The sequence below is a fragment of the Phyllobates terribilis genome, unplaced genomic scaffold (genome assembly GCF_046119375.1).
Source record: "Phyllobates terribilis strain yellow unplaced genomic scaffold, ASM4611937v1 Scaffold_17__1_contigs__length_24005725, whole genome shotgun sequence".
NCBI classification, from domain to species: Eukaryota; Metazoa; Chordata; class Amphibia; order Anura; family Dendrobatidae; genus Phyllobates; species Phyllobates terribilis.
In genome coordinates this window covers 5,252,391-5,274,675 of record NW_027362777.1, presented here as the reverse complement: position 1 = coordinate 5,274,675, position 22,285 = coordinate 5,252,391, and the positions used below count along the sequence as shown (strand labels likewise).

At 45.6% G+C, this 22,285-nt stretch overlaps 1 protein-coding gene across 1 annotated transcript; it reads left to right on the top strand.

Annotated features, from left to right (window-relative positions):
• The first annotated feature begins 4,327 nt into the window (after positions 1-4,327).
• LOC141176039 (uncharacterized) lies at positions 4,328-11,899 on the top strand. The gene is made up of 7 exons (XM_073660013.1): positions 4,328-4,381; positions 6,157-6,306; positions 6,436-6,612; positions 6,696-6,819; positions 6,903-7,000; positions 7,199-7,289; positions 9,789-11,899. The coding sequence occupies exons 2-7, from the start codon at positions 6,229-6,231 to the stop codon at positions 11,231-11,233; spliced, it is 2,013 nt and encodes a 670-aa protein (XP_073516114.1). The 5' UTR covers positions 4,328-4,381; positions 6,157-6,228; the 3' UTR covers positions 11,234-11,899.
• Positions 11,900-22,285: the final 10,386 nt, after the last annotated feature.

Here is a 22,285-nt window from a genome sequence, read left to right as displayed (position 1 = left end):
CTAATGTCCATTCCTTGTATTCTTTAGCCCAAACAATTCTCTTCTGCTTGTTGCCTGTCCTTAGCAGTGGTTTCCTAGCAGCTATTTTACCATGAAGGCCAGCTGCACAAAGTCTCCTCTTAACAGTTGTTGTAGAGATGTGTCTGCTGCTAGAACTCTGTGTGGCATTGACCTGGTCTCTAATCTGAGCTGCTGTTAACCTGCGATTTCTGAGGCTGGTGACCTTGGATAAACTTATCCTCAGAAGCAGAGGTGACTCTTGGTCTTCCTTTCCTGGGGTGGTCCTCATGTGAGCCAGTTTTGTAGCGCTTGATGGTTTTTGCTGCTGCACTTGGGGACACTTTCAAAGTTTTCCCAATTTTTCGCACTGACTGACCCTCATTTCTTAAAGTAATGATGGCCACTCGTTTTTCCTTACTTAGCTGCTTTTTTTTTGCTGTAATACAAATTCTAACAGTGTATTCAGTGGGACTATCAGCTGTGTATCCACCAGACTTCTGCACAACATAACTGATGGTCCCAACCCAATTTATAAGGCAAGAAATCCCACTTATTAAACCTGACAGGGCACACCTGTGAAGTGAAAACCATTTCCGGTGACTACCTCTTGAAGCTCATCAAGAGAATGCCAAGAGTGTGCAAAGCAGTCATCAAAGCAAAAGGTGGCTACTTTGAAGAACCTAGAATATAAGACATATTTTCAGTTGTTTCACACGTTTTTGTTAAGTATATAATTCCACATGTGTTAATTCATAGTTTTGATGCCTTCATTGTGAATGTACAATTTTCATAGTCATGAAAATACAGAAAAATCTTTAAATGAGAAGGTGTGTCCAAACTTTTGGTCTTTACTGTGTATATATATATATATATATATATATATATATATATATATATTTTTTTTTTTTTTTTTCTCCCTTAGAGGTCGGGGAGCCCAATAACATCTATTGCTGTTTGACCTGTGATTTCTATCTACGCCACTGTGTATAGGATAATAGAGTATATTAAAGTTGTTATGGACGAGACTTAACCACTTCGGACCAGAGCCTGTTTTTGCCTTCGTGACCGGGCCAATTTTTTCAATTCTGACCACTGTCACTTTATGATGTAATTACTCTGGAACGCTTCAACGGATTCCCCTGATTCTGAGATTGTTTTTTCGTGACATCAGGATAGTGGTAAAATGTCTTCGATATCACTTGCGTTTATTTGTGAAAAAATCGGAAATTTGGCGAAAATTTAGAAAATTTTGCAATTTTCAAACTTTGAATTTTCATGCCCTTAAATCAGAGAGATATGTCACACAAAATAGTTAATAAATAACATTTCCCACATGTTTACTTTACATCAGCACAATTTTGGAACCCCAATTTTTTTTTGTTAGGGAGCTATAAGGGTTAAAAGTTGACCAGCGATTTCTCATTTTTCCAACAAAATTTACAAAAACATTTTTTTAGGGACCACATCATATTTGAAGTCACTTTGAGGGGTCTTTATGACAGAAAATACCCAAGTGACACCATTCTAAAAACTGCACCCCTCAAGGTGCTCAAAACCACATTCAAGAACTTTATTAACCCTTCAGGTGCTTCACAGGAATTTTTGGAATGTGGAAGAAAAAAATTAACATTTAACTTTTTTCACAAAAATGTTACTTTAGACCCATTTTTTTTTATTTTCACAGGGGTAGCAGGAAAAAATGGACCCCAAAATTTTTGTGCAATTTCTTTTGAGCGCGCTGATACCCCATATGTGGAGGCACACCACTGTTTGGGCGCACGGCAGGGTTTGGAAGGGAAGGAGCGCCATTTGACTTTTTGAATGTAAAATTTGTTTGAATAATTAGCGGACGCCATGTTGCATTTGGGGGGCCCCTAATGTGCCTAAACAGTGGAAACCCCCCACAAGTGACACCATTTTGGAAACTAGACCCCTTAGGGAACTTATCTAGATGTGTGGTGAGCACCTTGCACCCCCAGGTGCTTCACAGAAGTTTATAATATTGAGCCATAAAAATACAATTTTCACATTTTTCCCACAAAAAATGTTTTTCATTCCCTAATTTTGCATTATCATAAGGGTAACAGGAGAAATTGCACCATGAAATTTGTTGTGCAATTTCTCCTGAGTACGCCGATACCCCATATGTGGGGGAAAACCACTGCTTTGGTGTACGGCAGGGTTCGGAAGAGAAAGGAGAGCTATGTTGGCTGGGATAGGTTGCAGACACCATGTCACATTTGAAGAGTCGCTGACATGCCGAAACAGCAGAAACCCCCACAAGTGACCCCATTTTGTAAACTACACCTCTCAAGGAATTCATCTAGGGAAGTAGTGAGTATTTTTTAATTTTTAAATTTATACCATTGGGCAGTGAAAAAAGCATAATTATATTTTTACCGCAAAAAAATGTTTTACCCTCAGATTTTACATTTTCACACAGGGCAATGGGTAAAAATGGTGCCGAAATGTGTCACACAATTTCTTCTAAAAGTGGCAATACCCCATATGTGGCTGTATCGTACCGCTCAGCCATACGGCGAGATCTGGGGGGGACGGAGCGCTATTTGACAATTGGAGAACAAATTATTGTAGAATAGGCATTTGGATTTGGGAGCACAAAATTTTATGAATTTCTTTTGGGGGGCAAGCGCCATTTCGCTTTTCCAGAGCCTTTCTGCTACCAGTAACTTGGAAGTCCCTTATATTTTTAACAGATGACGGACCTGAGTGGGGACTAGCTTTTTTTGAGGACTGAGTTGAAGCTTTTATTGGGAACATTTTACCTAACATTTATCCGGCGCTCTAGGCTGAGCACTTACTTCGGGGTTTCCATCTAAATTTCCAAGTGATCTAATTCAGATGAAACCCCTGCGGGATCCATTCACTGTAATGAGGCAGCAGAGTTACTCTGGACTCCGTCTGGCCTCTGTTTAGCGGTGTCCTTTTTTTCAGAAGTGCACAAAACTGTGGCCAACCACACTTTTATGCACGCCTAAAACAAATGACACCGTGGGATCACAGGCCAGACGGCATTCACAGTGACCTATATCTGCCTCATTACAGGGAATCTTCCGTCATGGGTTCCGTCTGAATCACTTATTTCAGAGATTTACACGGAAACTCTGGCGTAAGTGCTCAGCGCAGAGCACAGGATAAATGTGAGCAGAGCATTACTGCGATCTTTGGGAGACATAATAAACAAATCAGTAGCAGGTGAAGAATTGGTTTTATTTATTTTTTACGCCGTTCCTCGTGTAATATAACTGATTAGATTACTTTATTCTTCGGGTCGGTGCGATTACAGAGATACCAGATTTATATCGGGTTTTTATGACTGACAGCTGTCACACACTAAGAGACACTTTTTTTTTGCAAAATCTAGTTTTTGCATCGCCATATTTTGAGAGCTATAATTTTTCCATATTTCGGCCGACAGAGTCATGTCACGGCTTGTTTTTTGCGGGACGAGTTGACATTTTTATTGGGTACGTGACATCTTTTGATCGCTTTCTATTCCGTTTTTTGGGAGGTAAAATTAACAAAAGCCAATAATTCAGGAATTGTTCTTTGAGGGGTTTTTTTTATGCCGTCCTGCATGTGGTAAAAGTGATCAGGCAGCGTTATTCTTCGGGTCAGTACGTTTACAGCGATACTACACTTACTGTATATTTTTTTTTTATGTTTTAGCGCTTTTACACAATAAAACAATTTTATAGAAAAAATATTTTTTTTGCATTGCTTTATTCTGAGCGCTATAACTTTTTTATTTTTCGGCTGATGGAGGTGTATGGCGGCTTTTTTTTTGCGGAACAAGATGACGTTTTCAGCGGTACCATTTTTATTTCCATTTTGCTTTTTGATCGCATTTTTTTCCACTTTTTGTTTGGCGATATGAGGAAAAAGCATAGTTTTTTGCTCCGTTTATTATTTATTTTTATTACGGTGTGCACAGAAGGAGTTAATTAGTGTGACAGGTTTATAGCTCGGGTTGTTTCGGACGCGGCGATACCAAATATGTATACTTTTTTTATTTTTGCATAAACATACGGATTTATCGGTTTAATATTTTATTTATTTTGTTGGTTTTTTTTTAACAGTTTGAAAACATTTTTTTTTATTTTTTTTACATTTTTACTTAGTCCCTGTATGGGACAATAATTTTTATTTTTCTGATCACTGATCTCATGTAATGTAATAGACATATATTACATTACATGAGATCTTCACTGACTGTTTCACAGTCAGAGTCTCCTGCCTGGCTTCAGAAGCAGGCTGAGCCAGGCAGGACACCATATATGGCAGAGCTGGAGGCGGTCATGTGACCTCCAGCTGCCATAGCAACCCAAGGTCCTGGAAGGTATCAGGGGTCTTCGGAGAGGTAAGTATACCACCCCCTCTCCTCCTGCTGTCTTCTATATGTCTCGATCACTATAGATTGTGGCATATAGAAGACAGCAAAGGGTTAACATCACTGGGACCTGATCCAATCAACTCCCGATGATGTTCCCTGTCAGAGCTATCGCTCTGCACCGCTCCTGCAGCGCTTGCAGGACCCTGGGGGTCCTGAGCGCTGCGGGACCACCCACCGTTTTTAAACGTCCGTGCTGCACGGGTGGTCGGGAAGCGGTTAACTAACATTGTGCAGTGACTCTGTTTTCCGTATAGTGATGGATATTTTTTGTTGCTAAATCTTTTATATTGTTTTTTCACTTTTAACCTTTTACTAAACTTTTTTAAACAATTCTGATTAGTGCGATCATACAACATACAAGCCTCTGATTGCTCTGGTGCTGCACTGTACTACTGTAGTGCTGTGTATCATCACTGCCTGTCAGTGTAATACTAATTACCCCATACACATGAGTTAAGTGTTGGCTGAATGGTCATTTGGCAGATGGCTATCTCTCCTAACTCCCCTATACACACAAATGTTCAAGCTATGGTTGGTATAAGAGAGTCGGCTCCAGACTCCTCTACAGGAAGAGCAAACGGATTAGTCTCTGAAATTCACGATGCCAAATCCTTCTCTGCCCTGACATCATAGGTCAGAAGGCCCCAAATAAATTATATAGTCCACCAAACCTCCCAAAAATCAGTGCTTTCATGCAACTTTAGTCTAATGTGAATAGGGGGCGATAAAAGGTAACTTATTGGAAGCTGTCTCTGGCCCGGCATAGTAGACTTTCATACATTGCAGGCCCAGACACCATTATTAGGCATTTAAGTATTGTAGTAACTAAGTAGCTCCATATAATCGAGTACTTGGGGGAGGAGGGGCATTTAGCCCATCTGTGTCAAACCTTATTAGATGCCATGTTTGCTTTTGACAGCAGCAAGTGGTTAAACTACCAGGGTTTTTATTACAGCCGCACCTGTGCCATCCCTGCGGTGAACATCTATGTTCTGGTGCCCAAAAGAGTTAATTTTTTTTACAACAAATGTTTAACGTGTTAAAAAATAACAAAATATGTTCTTTGGTATTTGCATGTTTTTTTCTTTTTACAAGAATTGTTGGTGCCAATAATATCTACTTTTTTCTGGTGTTTTTCTTGTAATATAGGAAAGCCTAATGCTAGAAATAAACCCCATAATACACTGTACATGGAGACTTTGTTATCAAATCATTTCTGCCCTCGGTGTTTGTGCAAACAAAACAGCTTTATAAATGCCTCAAACTTCTGTGTGTGAATCAGACATGAGATCTAACGTGATAGAAGATTACAGTCCGGGGAAGACGGGAAACATTCATATAGACGGCCGGTGGAGATGTAGTCAGTGACGGACTGTGGCTAACTATGTTTTAGAGCCGTAGTAGAAGATGTTTTCCTTATTATGAAGTAGTTATTTCCATGTCACGTGTAATAAATATCTCCTGCAGTATTGCTAATGCCGATTCCAGTGTCGGTAAATGAGACGAGAATTAGCTTTATGGAAGATGAGTCTATGAGAAACATGTTCAGCTGCAGACTCCGAGGAAGAAACTGCTTGTTGTCTGTGGCCTAAAATATAAAGGTTTTATTACTAGATGTAAAGAAAAAATGAAATACTGTAAAATAATAAATCTCCTCATATGTTTCCCTTATTATATCCAGTAATTGTATTATTACACAGGATTTTTATGATGTTCCATCGGCTCATCTTCTTCTCATTCAGGTCTCTACAATATTGAATCCTCTCAATGAAGATCTTCTATATAAGAGAATTTTCCTGATTTACCCATCAAGGATGGGTATGGACAGAGACAAGATGGCGGAGAGGATATTACACCTCACCCTAGAGATCCTCTTCCGGGTTACTGGAGAGGTGAGAGATTCTGATGACGTCACATTACATCATTCTTATCTATGGAAATAACAGATGGACAGAACTGGAGAGGTGAGGACTCTGGAAATGTCTGTAGTGAGATTTATTAATGTGTCTCTCTATAACCAGGATTACACAGTAGTGAAGACCTCTAGTGAGCGCTGTCAGGACCCGGTGTCTGAGGGATGGGGAAGACCCCTGAGCCTAATCACTGGGCCTCCACCTCACCCTCTGATACATGAGGACATTAATGACCAGAAGATCCTAGAACTCACCTACAAGATGATTGAGCTGCTGACTGGAGAGGTGACACTGCTGGGAATGCTGGGACATTATACAGTAACGCTATGAAGGGATCGGGGGAATGACGGTATCATTGTATGTGTCAGGTTCCTATAAGGTGTCAGGATGTTTCCGTCTATTTCTCCATGGAGGAGTGGGTGTATTTAGAAGGACACAAAGATCTGTACAAGGACATCATGATGGAGGTTCCCCAGCCCCTCACATCACCAGGTAATAGACAGGACTAAATACACACAACCTATAATTATCTGTATGTAAAGAATGAATTCAGTCCCTGTATGTGTTTCCTCCAGATCTATCCAGTAAGAGGACAACACCAGAGAGATGTCCCCGTCCTCTTCTTCCACAGGACTGTAAACAAGAAGATCCCAATGTTCCTCAGGATCATCAGGTAGATGGAGAGAAGGTGTCATGAGATCTCCCCTATGATGTGTAGACGGCTGTGAAGGTCTTGTGTTCAGTCTTGTTTTATCCACCAGTATTATATGTTTTATACTTGTGTAATGAGAACGGTGGAGATGGCTGGATTAGAGCTGATCATAGATGGGACTTCTCCTTCTGTCTGTGACTTTTACAATATTTGTTTCAGGGTGAAGATCTGACCCATATTAATACTACAGAGACATATGTGAGGGGTGAAGATCAGTGTACAGAGGAGATTCCTACATATGACTACCCAGGTGAGTAGTAACCACTAAATGCAGAGAAGTCACAGATTCTTCCCAGTCACCGGCTGTGGCTGCTTTATTGGTCGTGTAGTCCGGTCATATCACAATCGTGTGATCACCATTTTGCCGCTAGAGCATAGCATTCTCCCCTAGTTACTCATTTTTCTGATGGAGACTGTTGAGTTTGATCATTTCAGTAGATGTGTTATTGTCTATAGTCACAGTTTTTTACTACAGTAGTTAGTGCCCAAAATACTGATTTAACCCCTTCCTGCAGCCAGATTTGTGTTCCTAATCAGGGCCCATTTTTCAAATCGTGTGTCACTTTATGTGGTGATAACTTTGGAATTCTTCACAAAGGATAATAGGAAACAAATGGACCTTACAAATTATTTTCAAACTTCTCTTGAATCTGACAATCCCCTATATACGGTTGTACACTACTGTCTGGGCACATGGCAGGTTAAGAAGGGAAGGAGCGCCATTTAGCTATTTGAATGCAGATCTTGCTGGAATAGTTTACAGACACAATGTATTGGGAGCACTGTTCATGGTCACATGGCAGCTGAAAAGATGGCTACCATCTACTCCGGAGCTATCTACTCCGTTTTCCAGATCCCAGGGATTGTCTTGCTCATCACTTATTTAACCCCTCTACATGGATCTGGAGTTACACAGAGACCCCTAGGCTTGCGCCTCGGTGTTACCTGCTATTCTGTGGAGTGAGATGGAAAGAAGAATAGTCAGGTAGCCGGGTCAGAACCAGGAGGGCAGAGAAAATACAAAATCAGAAGACACAAGAGTAGTCAGTAAACAGGCCGAGGTCACAAGAGGAAACAAATACACAAGCCGGGAGCTGAGCACAGAGGACTGAACCAGAGGAGGACAAGGCTGTATCTGGCAGCTTCCGGCAATATGCTTCCAGCTTTAGTAGGGTGTGGTGCTTTCCAAATGGCTGAAGCAGGGAGCAGATTACTCCAGCTGGACAGCACACACACCCATACTGCCAGACAGGATGGTACTACAGGTCCCAGGCACCCAAATCATAGTGGCTGGACAGAGCCTGTGCCGCCCAGAGCTTCTGGTTCTTACGCCGCCTCCATTACCAGCGCCCCCTGCAGGATGAATAAGTCATTGCCTGATGATAGAAACAGACGTCACAGGAGCAGATCCCAGAGGAGATGGGACCCACCATTTGCAGAAGCCCTTATATGTCACAATGTCAGAAAACCAGGGCTGTAGAAATCCCCATAAAGTGACTCCATTTTGGAAATTATAACCCTCAGTGAATTAATCTATAGGAGTAGTGACTATTTTGACTCCACAGCCAATTTCCTGGAAATTAGCACGCAGTGGATTTTGGTGAGTGAAAATTGCAAATACGAGGGTCAGTCAATAAGTAATGCCTCCTATTTTTTCTCCTTTTAATTGGCAAGAAATTCAAATGCAATTAGATAGGTTGAAAACCACAACATTAACGATTAATTTGTCACTTTTCAATATAAACTCCATCCATTTCCACAGTCTTTGTTTAACAAGGGCATGTATTCCAGCATGGTAAAAAGCATGGTCTTGCTTCCTAAGCCATTGACGCACGGACTTTTTCACGGCCTCCTCAAACTCAAAGTGAATCCCACGATGAGCTTCTTTTAGCAGCCCGAACAGATGGAAGGTCACCACGAATGATGTCATCGACTCGCTGAATGTTGCTTGGAGTCACTGCAGTTACTGGCCTGCCACTCCGCATTTTGTCAGTCAACGGTGATGGCCCTTCAGCTGTGTTACAGCGACAAACCCATCGTCTAACAGTACTGACATCCACTGTTGCATCACCGTACACATTTTTCAGTCTCTCATGAATTTGAATGAGCGTTTCACCTTCTGCATGCAAGAATTCAATCACAGAACGTTGTCTAATACGAACATCGATGTCAGCCATTTTGCAAGCAGATACAGTCCTGCCACCTGTTGGTGCAGGAAGTTGCAATTGCTGTGGATTGGAGAAGAAGGTTTGAGGAACTGTGCCAAATTCGAATATTTAACATAACTACCTTATTTAAGGAGAAAAAAAATAAGAGGCATTACTTAATGACTGACCCTCGTATATTAATTTATTACCCAACACATAGTGCCCAGATTGTGCTCCAGGAGACACACACCGTAAATTAAGTGGGTTCTTCTCACTATAGTAATGCCAAATACATGGAGGCTAAATGTGGTTTGGGTGCACTGCAAGGCTCAGAAGCTGAGGGGAGATTTGACTTTGGGAGAGTGGATATTGCTGGATTGGTTTATGGAAGCCATGTTGTTTTTCAAGAGCCTTTGAGCCACTAATAATATGAAAACATCTGTTTTTCCACTGATAGATGATGGACCTGAGTGGAGACTTGTTTTTTGTGAAATGAATTGAAGTTTTTATTGGTATTATTATCACTTACATAACATTGGTATGAAATGGAATGTAAAATTCAAGGATATTATATTAAAAAATAATATTTTTTTTATTCTTAGCAGATGACTGTATCAGGAGATCAGAGGGACAGCTGACATCTTCAATTTTTAAATCAAATGATCTTGAGATTACACAGTATACAATTGAAGTAAATACCATTACTCCAGATATACCATCATCCCTTCACAGCAAAGATCTGTCATCTGATCCTTTGAAACAGGTCCTGTCCTCTGATTCATTACCGACTACTAAGGAAAAAAAGAGTCACAAAATAAGCATTAAAAAACGAACTGCTCCTAAAGCAAAAAAGCCATCTTCACATTCAAAACCTGGAAATAGTTTTCCCCTCAAAAAGTCTCTTCTTAAACATCAAAAAATTCACACAGCAGAGACTAGATTTTCTTGTTCCAAGTGTGGGAAATGTTTTAACCATAAATCATATCTTGTTTGTCATGAGAGAACTCACACACAGGAGAAGCCATTTTCATGTTCAGAATGTGGGAAATGTTTTAACCGGAAATCAGATCTTGTTAGGCACCAAAGAATTCACACAGGGGAGAAGCTTTTTTCATGTTCGGAATGTGGGAAATGTATTAACCAGAAATCAGATTTTGTTAAGCACCAAAGAACCCACACAGGAGAGAAGCCTTTTTCATGTTCAGAATGTGGGAAAAGTTTTAACCGGAAAGCAAATCTTACTAGCCACCTCAGAATTCACACAGGGGAGAAGCCTTTTTCATGTTCAAAATGTGGGAAATGTTTTAACCGGAAAGCGAGTCTAGATATCCACAAGACAACCCACACAGGGGTGATGCCTTTTTCATGTTCAGAATGTGAGAAATGTTTTAACCAGAAATCAGATTTTGTTAGTCACCAGAGAACTCACACAGGGGTGATGCCTTTTTCCTGTTCAGAATGTGGGAAATGTTTTGTGAAGAAATCATCTCTTCTTAGTCACCAAAGAATTCACACAGGGGAGAAGCCTTTTTCATGTTTAGAATGTGGGAAATGTTTTGTAGAGAAATCAAATCTTAATAAACATCAGAGAACCCACAAAGGGGAGAAGCCTTTTTCATGTTCAGAATGTGGGAAATGCTTTAACAGGAAAGCGCATCTTGAAAGCCACCAGAGAACCCACATAGGGGATAAGCCTTTTTCATGTTCAGAATGTGGGAAATGTTTTGTTGAGAAATCAAATTTTAATAAACATCAGAGAAGCCACATAGGGGAGAAGCCTTTTTCATGTTCAGAATGTGGGAAATGCTTTAACCGGAAAGGGCATCTTGATAGCCACCAGAGAACTCACAGAGGGGAGAAGCCTTTTTCATGTCCAGAATGTGGGAAATGCTATAACCAGAAAGAGCATCTTGATAGACACCAGAGAACCCACACAGGGGAGAAGCCTTTTTCCTGTCAAAAGTGTGGCAAATGTTTTGTACAGAAATCATCTCTTCTTAGTCACCAAAGAAATCACACAGGGGAGAAGCCTTTATCATGTTCTTAATGTTGAATATGTTGGAAATCAACTCTTAATAAAAATCAGAGAAGTCACACCGGGGGGAAGCCTTTTTCATATTCAAAATGTTGGATATTTTTAACCGAAAATTATATCTCCTTAAAGGGGTTGTCCACTACTAAAGCAACCCCTTGTCATTCCTCATGTTTGGCCTGGCTAAAATAGCACTCATACTCACCGTTCCGGCGCTGTTCCTGCGTTGTCATCACTCGCATTTTCGGGGCTTATGTTAGGTTGTTACATCACTGGAGCCCTGCGCCCAATCAGCGCCGGATTCACTGTCCCCTTTTTCAGACTTATTGAACATCAACAGGAAGCCAGGAGTGCGGCTGCTCTCTGACTTCCTCTTGATGTTCAATTTGTCCAACTGTGGAGACAGTGACGCCAGTGCTGATTGGGCATAGGGCTCACATGAGCCCAGGGAATGCAAGTGCCGACAATGCTGGAATGGCGCCGGCATGGGAGATTAGTTTGTGTTTTCACAGAAGAAAACCTGTATGTGTTTGAAAATGTGCATATTGCTCCCCCATCTTAATTAAACAGACGTGATAGAATTCTAATAATCCTTCTACACTGATTGGGGACAGTTCATCAGCATTTCTTTACGCGCAGACACTAATGTCTTCCTTGCAAATAAACTCCACATGTAATTGATGAGAACCGACTCATATCCATTGCATCCACACATGTCGTCCTCCACACCCTGTGGTTCCTGTGTTAAATCCAATATAGTGTTGGTGGCCTGGTATTCAATCCGTTGAAGCTGGCACAGTTCCTGTAGTTGCCATTTCTTGTTGCGACTATGCATCCACTCTGGTACTCTTCCCAAGGCGTAGCTTCTGGGGTTGGACATGGTAGCATCTGAAACCTGCTATGTATGCCTCACCTATGGTCTCCTGGGTCTGTCTATATTCCTCCCTGGTTGTGGAACCTTTGAACGGTGTCTACAACCACTAGTCCCCTGCAGCTCCCCCGGATCGGCCGGGCTGAGTAGTATCCCACCGCTGCCACCAAATGTGAAGACACGGGGTCTTCCATGGACATAATACTACTCAGACATCATAGAGTCAAGCAATATGGCAATACTTTATTTAACCAAAAACAATAAACATATAGAGCAGTCCTAGCAATGACCCAAGATGGTGCAAAATTACACAGTCTGGCCCCTGCGCTTACCCTTCCAGGACCAACTACCTCAACCCCGCACCCCGCTTTGGTTGGACACCCACAGAAAGGAAGTAGCTGCAAGCTTAGGAAGCTGATAGTCCATTCAAGTAAGTGGCCAGGAAATCCGAGGATCCTACCCTGGCTTCTCCGAACATATCCATGGAACCAGGTGACTGGATGGTACCAACCTGGCTTTCTCCGAGTGTACCATGGGTTCCAGTTGACCAAAGGGTCCCACCTGGCAACCCCAAAAAACATATCTGTAGCATCGGCGTCTCTGCTTCGTACTAGGCAGAGACGCTGTCCCTCTCACCTCCCCACTCCTGGAGCGGCGCCCTCCAGCTCTTCTCTCCCTGCTGCTTCCGGCACGCGCTCCTTCCCCGGCAGTGTGCTTAGGGCGCGCGCGCTCCCCCGCTCTTAAAGGGACCGCGCGCGCCGTCCTAAGGAGTCCTCGGCCAATTGCCGGAGGACCTCCCATTTATAAGGCACCTCCTCCAAAATGGAGGTACCCGAGCAATGTTGTTTGCACTGTGTCTCACCTGTGCTTCAGCCCTCAGGTTCCGCTGCTAGCCTGACTTCTCGTCCTGCCTGCCAGCCTGTTACTTACCTGCCTTGTCCGTCAGACCGCTCACCTGGGAGCGTCTCCTACTTACCTGCCTTGTCCGTCAGACCGCTCACCTGGGAGCGTCTCCTACTTACCTGCCTTGTCTGCCAGTCCGCTCACCTGGGAGCGTCCTTCAGTTACCTGCCTGTTACCTGCCTCGTCAGTCAGACCGCTCACCTGGGAGCGTACACCAGTTACTTGCCTGTTACCTGCCTTGTCTGCTGACTGCTCACCTGGGAGCGTCCACCAGTCACCTGCCTGTCTCCTGCCTCGTCTGTCAGACTGCTCACCTGGGAGCGTCCACCAGTTACCTGCCTGTTACCTACTGTCTCCGTCAGCCTGCTCACCTGGGAGTGCCTGCCAGCTACCTGTCAGGTACCCGCCTCGCCTGTCTACCCAGAGACTGTCCCGGTCACTTGCTGTGACCACCTGCCTATCTACCCAGAGACTGCCCCGGTCACTTGCCGTAACCACCTGCCCATCTATCCAGAGACTGCCCCGGTCACTTGCCGTGACCAACTGCCTGTCTACCCAGAGACTGCCCCCGTCACTTGCCGTGACCACCTGCCTATCTACCCAGAGATTGCCCCGGTCACTTGCCGTGACCACCTGCCTGTCTTCCCAGAGACTCCCTGTCACCTGCCGTGACCACTTGCCCGCTTACCCAGAGACTGTCCCCGTCACTTGCTGTGACTACCTGCTTGCCCTCCCTGGGAGTCACCCGCTTCCTTACAAGGACTTCCCCCTTGTATTGCAGCTCAGAGGTTCCACCTCCCAGACCCGTTACAGTTTGCTCGGGCCATGGAACCCGGTGGCACCCAAGCTCCCTCGCTCTCGGACCTATGTCATGAACTGTCCCGTCAGAGGTCCCAGCAGGAGTCCATCCTGAGTCACCTGCGGAATGTCAACTCTCGCCTGGACACTCTGACTGCTCCACCAGCAACCACCGCTAGTGTCATGACTCGCAACCCGGCAGCGCCGCTGCCCACCAATACCATGGCATCCTGTCCCGGACCCCGGCTGTCTGCACCTCCTCGCTTCGGAGGCGACCCCGCTCAAGCTCGGGGCTTCATAAACCAGTGCACCCTGCACTTTGAACTCTTGACTCACCAGTTTATCTCCAACCGGGACAAAGTGGCATTCATCATGTCCCATCTCACTGGGGAGGCACTGGCATGGCTTAACCCCCTGTGGGAGAGAGGGGATCCCCTGGTGTCCGACCTGTCGTCTTTCCTCATTGCTTTCCAGAGAGTCTTCGATGAACCGGGACGAAAGACCTCATCTGCCTCCTCTTTGCTACGTCTCCGTCAAGGGAGTCTCACCGTGGGCCAATATGCCATACGGTTCCGCACCCTCGCTTCTGAGCTTGCCTGGGATAATGAGGCCCTGGTGTCCGTCTTCTGGGAGGGTCTTTCCGGTCAGATTAAAGATGAGCTCGCCGGTCGGGATATTCCTACCACCCTGGATGACCTGGTGTCGCTGGCTACCCGGATTGACATCCGGTTTCAGGAACGCACCAAAGAGACCACCCGTGAGAGAAGGTTTCCCCGCCTAGCTCCTACTTTCCAGAAACCTGTCTCCTCTTCTGTCACTCACCCGAGCCCATGCAGATCGACCTGACCAAGGTGGTCAAATCTCGCCAAGAGTCTCGCCGAGCCGAGGGGAGCTGCTTCTATTGTGGCAGTAAGGAGCACCTGATTCGTTCCTGCCCGGAGAGGCCGGGAAACTCCAGTGTCTAGGACCGCTCGGAGAGGTCGCCCTAGACAAAAATAAATCCTCTCCAACCCTGACTTTGTCTGTATCTATCTCCTGGGGAGAGAACCATCACTTTGAACTCGCCCACCTGGATTCTGGATCCGCTGGAAACCTCATCTCCCAGTCTCTGGTTGAGAAATACCGTATTCCCACCAAGTCTCTGGCTGAACCCTTGTCGGTCGCCTCAGTGGATGGAAGACTCCTTCCGGTGACCATCCTGCTCGACACGGAACCCATAACCCTGCAGGTGGAAATGCTACACTCTGAGGTAATCTCCTTCCATGTGTTGCCCGGACTCTCCCACTCCCTATTGCTAGGTCTACCTTGGCTCCAGACACATGAACCCGTGTTGAACTGGCATTCCGGTAAAGTACTCCGGTGGGGGCCGGACTGCCAAAAGACCTGCCTGGTTCCAGTTCGTCCGGTTCGTCCTCCACCTACCCCAGCTAATTTACCCGGTCTTCCGGCTCCTTACTGGACCTATGCTGACGTCTTTGGTAAGAAGGAGGCAGAGACATTGCCACCTCATAGGCCATATGATTGCCCGATCGACCTGGTACCTGGCGCCACTCCACCCCGTGGGCGTATTTATCCGTTGTCTGCGGCCGAAACCGGGCCATGTCTGAGTACATAGAGGAGAATCTGGCCAGGGGATTCATCCGGAAGTCTACTTCCCCGGCTGGAGCCGGATTCTTCTTTGTCAAGAAAAAGGATGGCTCGCTACGCCCCTGTATTGACTATAGAGGACTCAATCAGATCACGGTTAAAAATAAATACCCCCTTCCGCTCATCTCTGAGTTATTTGATCGCCTTAAAGGCGCCAGGATCTTTTCCAAGCTGGATCTACGTGGAGCGTATAACCTGGTCCGTATCCGTCAGGGAGACGAGTGGAAAACGGCATTTAATACCCGTGACGGACACTATGAGTACCGTGTGATGCCCTTCGGTCTCTGCAATGCTCCCGCCGTCTTCCAGGAACTGGTCAACGACATCTTCCGTGACCTTCTTTACTCCTGCGTGGTGGTATACCTGGACGACATCTTGGTCTTCTCTCCGGATCTTCCCTCACACCGGAGGGATGTTCGTCGGGTCCTGCTGAGGCTCAGGCAGAACCACCTCTATTCTAAATACGAGAAGTGCCTTTTTGAGCAGACCTCTCTTCCATTCCTGGGCTATGTTATCTCCCAGACAGGTTTGCAAATGGATCCCGAGAAGCTCTCTGCTGTTCTAAAGTGGCCCCGTCCGGAGGGCTTGAAGGCGATACAGCGATTCCTGGGTTTCGCTAATTACTATCGTCTCTTCATTCCTCACTTCTCGTCTCGGACTGCGCCCATATCTGCGCTCACCCGTAAGGGAGCAAATCCCAAGGTATGGCCACCCGAAGCTGAGGAGGCCTTCCTTTCCCTGAAGCAAGCCTTCTCCTCTGCCCCTGTGCTGCACCATCCGGACTGCAACAAACAGTTCTACCTGGAGGTTGATGCTTCCTCCTCTGGAGCCGGAGCGGTACTCACCCAAAAGTCTTCTTCCGGGAGAATGGTAACCTGCGGCTTCTTCTCTAAAATCTTCTCCTCCTCTGAGCGCAATTACTCCATTGGAGACCGAGAACTGTTAGCTGTTAAATTGGCACTGGAGGAGTGGCGTTACCTGCTTGAAGGGGCTCTATACCCGGTGATCATCTACACGGATCACAAAAACCTGGCATATCTCCAAAATGCCCAGAGACTTAATCCACGTCAGGCCCGGTGGTCTTTGTTTTTTGCCCGCTTCGATTTCATTCTTCATTTCCGCCCGGCGGACAAGAATGTCAAAGCTGATGCCTTGTCCCGATCCTTCCTGTCCTCCGACCAAGAGGAGGAGCCTATGCACATTATCGACCCCTCCAAGGTAATGAATGTGGCCCCCCTGGATTTGACTCGTCTTCCACCCGGCAAGACGTTCGTGGCGCCTCCTGACCGTGAGAAGGTTCTTCACTGGGGTCATTCTTCTAAACTTGCTGGCCATGCCGGACAAAAAAAGACCTTCCTACTCATTTCCCGGCATTACTGGTGGCCTACCCTGCGTAAGGATGTGGTAGACTTCGTCTCTGCTTGTTCATCTTGTGGCCGCAACAAGGTTCCCAGACACTTACCAGCTGGTCATCTCCTGCCGCTTCCCATACCTGTTGCTCCGTGGCAACACATCGCTATGGACTTCATTACCGATCTTCCTGTCTCTGCCGGGTGTACTGTCATTTGGGTGGTCGCGGACTGCTTTTCTAAAATGGCCCACTTCATTCCCCTGCCTGGTCTTCCATCTGCACCTGAGCTGGCTAAGGACTTTATCCGCCATATCTTCCGTCTTCATGGCCTACCCCTCCACATCGTATCGGATCGCGGGGTTCAGTTTACCTCGCGCTTCTGGAGAGCCACATGTAAACTGCTGGACATCACCCTGGACTTCTCCTCCGCTTACCACCCTCAGTCCAATGGTCAAGTGGAGCGGATCAATCAGATCCTTACCAGCTATCTCCGGCACTTTGTTAATGCCCACCATTCTGATTGGGTGGACCTCCTCCCTTGGGCCGAGTTCTCTTACAATAACCACGAGAGCGAGTCCTCTTCCAAATCCCCGTTCTTTGTTGTCTATGGCCAGCACCCCCGGATTCCGTTTCCCGTCTCCGCCTCTGTGGACAACCCTGCCGCGCAGTCTCTTGTCAGCGAGTTTTCTACCATTTGGGAGAGTACCAGGTCCGCTCTTCTTCTGTCCTCCGAGCGGATGAAGAGATATGCTGATAAGAGACGTCTGGATCCGCCTCAATTCCGTCCGGGAGACAAGGTTTGGCTCTCCTCCAAACATGTACGGCTCAAGATACCCTCCTACAAGTTAGGTCCTCCCCTCATCGGCCCATTCGAAATCCTCAGGCAAATTAATCCAGTGGCCTACAAATTAAAACTCCCAGGCACCTTACGGATTCCTAACTCCTTCCATGTATCTCTCCTCAAACCCGTTCTCTTTAACTCTTTTTCCAATAATCCAGGTGCCCCTCCTGCTCCGGTTTCCGCTGATGACGTCTTTGAGGTAGAGCGTATTCTGGCCTCCAAGAGGGTAAGAGGAAAGACCTTTTTTCTGGTAGATTGGAGGGGGTTTGGTCCTGAGGAGAGAACTTGGGAGCCCAGGGAAAACATCAACGCCCCGCTTCTCCTTGAAAAATTTCTTTCTGGCCAAAAAAAGAGGGGGCCTAAAGGGGGGGGTACTGTAGCATCAGCGTCTCTGCCCCGTACTAGGCAGAGATGCCGTCCCTCTCACCTCCCCACTCCTGGCGCGGCGTCCTCCAGCGCTTCTCTCCCCGCTGCTTCCGGCACACGCTCCTTCCCCGGCAGTGTGCTTAGGGCGCGCGCGCGCGCTCCCCCGCTCTTAAAGGGACCACGCGCGCCGTCCTAAGGAGTCCCCGGCCAATTGCCGGAGGACCTCCCATTTATAAGGCACCTCCTCCAAAATGGAGGTGCCCGAGCAATGTTGTTTGCACTGTGTCTCACCTGTGCTTCAGCCCTCAGGTTCCGCTGCTAGCCTGACTTCTCGTCCTGCCTGCCAGCCTGTTACTTACCTGCCTTGTCCGTCAGACCGCTCACCTGGGAGCGTCTCCTACTTACCTGCCTTGTCCGTCAGACCGCTCACCTGGGAGCGTCTCCTACTTACCTGCCTTGTCTGCCTGTCCGCTCACCTGGGAGCGTCCTTCAGTTACCTGCCTGTTACCTGCCTCGTCAGTCAGACCGCTCACCTGGGAGCGTACACCAGTTACTTGCCTGTTACCTGCCTTGTCTGCTGACTGCTCACCTGGGAGCGTCCACCAGTCACCTGCCTGTCTCCTGCCTCGTCTGTCAGACTGCTCACCTGGGAGCGTCCACCAGTTACCTGCCTGTTACCTACTGTCTCCGTCAGCCCGCTCACCTGGGTGCGCCCGCCAGCTACCTGTCAGGTACCCGCCTCGCCTGTCTACCCAGAGACTGTCCCGGTCACTTGCTGTGACCACCTGCCTATCTACCCAGAGACTGCCCCGGTCACTTGCCGTGACCACCTGCCCATCTATCCAGAGACTGCCCCCGTCACTTGCCGTGACCAACTGCCTGTCTACCCAGAGACTGCCCCCGTCACTTGCCGTGACCACCTGCCTATCTACCCAGAGACTGCCCCGGTCACTTGCCGTGACCACCTGCCTGTCTTCCCAGAGACTGTCCCTGTCACCTGCCGTGACCACTTGCCCGCTTACCCAGAGACTGTCCCCGTCACTTGCTGTGACTACCTGCTTGCCCTCCCTGGGAGTCACCCGCTTCCTTACAAGGACTTCCCCCTTGTATTGCAGCTCAGAGGTTCCACCTCCCAGACCCGTTACAATATCCATGGGACCAGGTGACCTCATTGTCCCAACCTGCTTTCCCCAAATGTATCCATGGGTTCTGTGATCGTCAATGGCGCAGATCTGTATCCCTTTCAGCTGAGCCGGGGTCCTCCTAAGCTAACATCCTGTATCCCGCTTGATCGAGCCATGTGTCCTGCATGCTGTCCTAAATAGTCTCTCAATCTACTTGCAGCATGACAGAAATCCCTTTTTATATTTAAATCTGTGGCTCATTCACAGGTATGGGGGGAAGGTGGCAGAGGCTTAGGTTTCATTATTTGAGCATTTAATCGATTTGCATAGTTTGTCCTCTGTTTTGCGAGTCAACAAGCCACAGGGCTCACATAGTTAATCAACATATATAGCAAAATTGTTCAAAGACCATACATCTCTGTCTCACAAAATTATCAGGGAATAAGTTGCAGTAAATATCAACTTAAGTGTCAACATTCAGATAATATGACAAAGTCTCCTGACTTACTGAAAATAGACGTCTGAATAATTAAGATTAAACTCTGTGTTACAGCAAATGTGCATATGTAGCAGAGCTGTGTGTGTATGTAAATGTGCTTATGTAGCAAATCTGTGTGTATGTAAATGTGCATATGTTGCAGAGCTTTGAATGTATGTAAATGTGCATATGTAGCCGAGCTGTTAATGTATGTAAATGTGCTTATGTTGCAGAGCTGTGAATGTATGTAAATTGGTGTATATAGCAGAGCTGAGTGCATGCATTGTCTATTCAGCAGTGTTGCGTGTGTATATATGTGCGCTGTAGAGTGTTCATTAATGTTCTTGCTGTGAACCTATATGTGAATAAAACACATGGTGCAGAGAAACACTAACAATAGATCTACTAGTTCCATATTCTACCCTAGTACATTAAAATGTGTAATATTCACCCCTCCACTTTACACCAGCAAGGAAAATTTAATTAGTAGAAAAAATATTTTTCCTTTTTTCTGCAGTCTTAACCTTGGATGTGTCTTATGATTAGGTGTGTTTTATAGTCGGCAAAGTATAGTATATTAGAATTAAAAATATATGCAGTTACTAATATCTTTAATCCAAAAAGCTATGTTCAATGTGCATTCAATATTTCACATTGTTATACAGTGGGTGAAATAAGTATTGAACACGTTGTCAAGTACACACTTCTCAACATGTGACGTGGGGTGTGCCTGCAAGGGTTAATTCATCTCCTCACACTCAACCCAACACTCAACCTCTGTTCTAGGCTATAAAATGAGCGTAAATAACACCCCGACTTGGTCCGCACACCCCGGTTACAGAACACGATGCCACCACTCATCAAACCCCAGGTGATAAGTCCCCTAAATACAGTGGGTACGGAAAGTATTCAGACCCCTTTAAATTTTTCACTCTTTGTTTCATTGCAGCCATTTGGTAAATTCTAAAAAGTTCATTTTTTTCTCATTAAAGTACACTCTGCACCCCATCTTGACTGAAAAAAAACAGAAATGTAGACATTTTTGCAAATTTATTAAAAAAGAAACACTGAAATATCACATGGTCATAAGTATTCAGACCCTTTGCTCAGACACTCATATTTAAGTAACATGCTGTCCATTTCCTTGTGATCCTCCTTGAGATGGTTCTACTCCTTCATTGGAGTCCAAATGTGTTTAATTAAACTGATAGGACTTGATTTGGAAAGGCACACACCTGTCTATATAAGACCTCATAGCTCACAGTGCATGTCAGACCAAATGAGAATCATGAGCTCAAAGGAACTGCCCAAGGAGCTCAGAGACAGAATTGTGGCAAGGCACAGATCTGGCCAAGGTTACAAAAGAATTTCTGCATTACTCAAGGTTCCTAAGAGCACACTGGCCTCCATAATCCTTAAATGGAAGAAGTTTGGGACCACCAGAAGTCTTCCTAGACGTGGCCATCCAGCCAAACTGAGCAATCATGGAAGAAGAGCCTTGGTGAGAGAGGTAAAGAAGAACCCCAAGATCACTGTGGCTGAGCTCCAGAGATGCATTGGGGAGATGGGAGAAAGTTCCACAAAGTCAACTATTACTGCAGCCCTCCACCAGTCGGGCCTTTATGGCAGAGTGGCCCGACGGAAGCCTTTCATTAGTGTAAGACATGAAAGCCCGCATAGAGTTTGCTCAAGAACACATGAAGGACTCCCAGACTATGAGAAATAAGATTCTCTGGTCTGATGAGATGAAGATAGAATTATCACCAAAAAGTTCTAAGCGGTATGCGTGGAGAAAACAAGGCACTGCTCATCACCTGCCCAATAAAATCCCAACAGTGTAACATGGTGGTGGCAGCATCATGCTATGGTGGTGTTTTTTAGCTGCACGGACCGGACGACTGGTTGCAATTGAAGGAAACATGAATGCGGCCAAGTACAGAGATATCCTGAATGAAAACCTCTTCCAGAGTGCTCTGGACCTTAGACTTGGCTAAAGGTTCACCTTCCAACAAGACAATGACCCTAAGCACACAGCTAAAATAACAAAGGAGTGGCTTCAGAACAACTTTTTGACCATTCTTGACTGGCCCAGCCAGAGCCCTGACCTAAACCCAATTGAGGATCTCTGGAGACCTGAAAATGGCTGTCCACCAACGTTCACCATCCAACCTGACGGAACTGGAGAGGATCTGCAAGGAAGAATGGCAGAGGATCCCCAAATCCAGGTGTGAAAAACTTGTTGCATCATTCCCAAGAAGAATCATGGCTGTACTAGCTCAAAAGGGGGCTTCTACTCAATACTGAGCAAAGGGTCTGAATACTTATGACCATGTGATATTTCAGTTTTTCTTTTTTAATAAATTTGCAAAAAATTCTACATTTGTTTATTTTCTGTCAAGATGGGGTGCAGAGTATATTTTAATGAGAAAAAAATGAACTTTTTAGAATTTACCAAACGGCTGCAATGAAACAAAGAGTGAAAAAATTTAAAGGGGTCTGAATACTTTCCGTACCCACTGTATGTTAGTGTCAGACAATCAAAAAGGCCACACACTCTCTGAAAGGCTATGGATTCTTTAAAGCATACAAGGATCAAACCTATTAAAGATTTTAAGCTTTAATATAAAAATATACAGTGTTTACAAATAAAGGTATAAAAAGGTAAAAATAAAACCACACAAATATGCA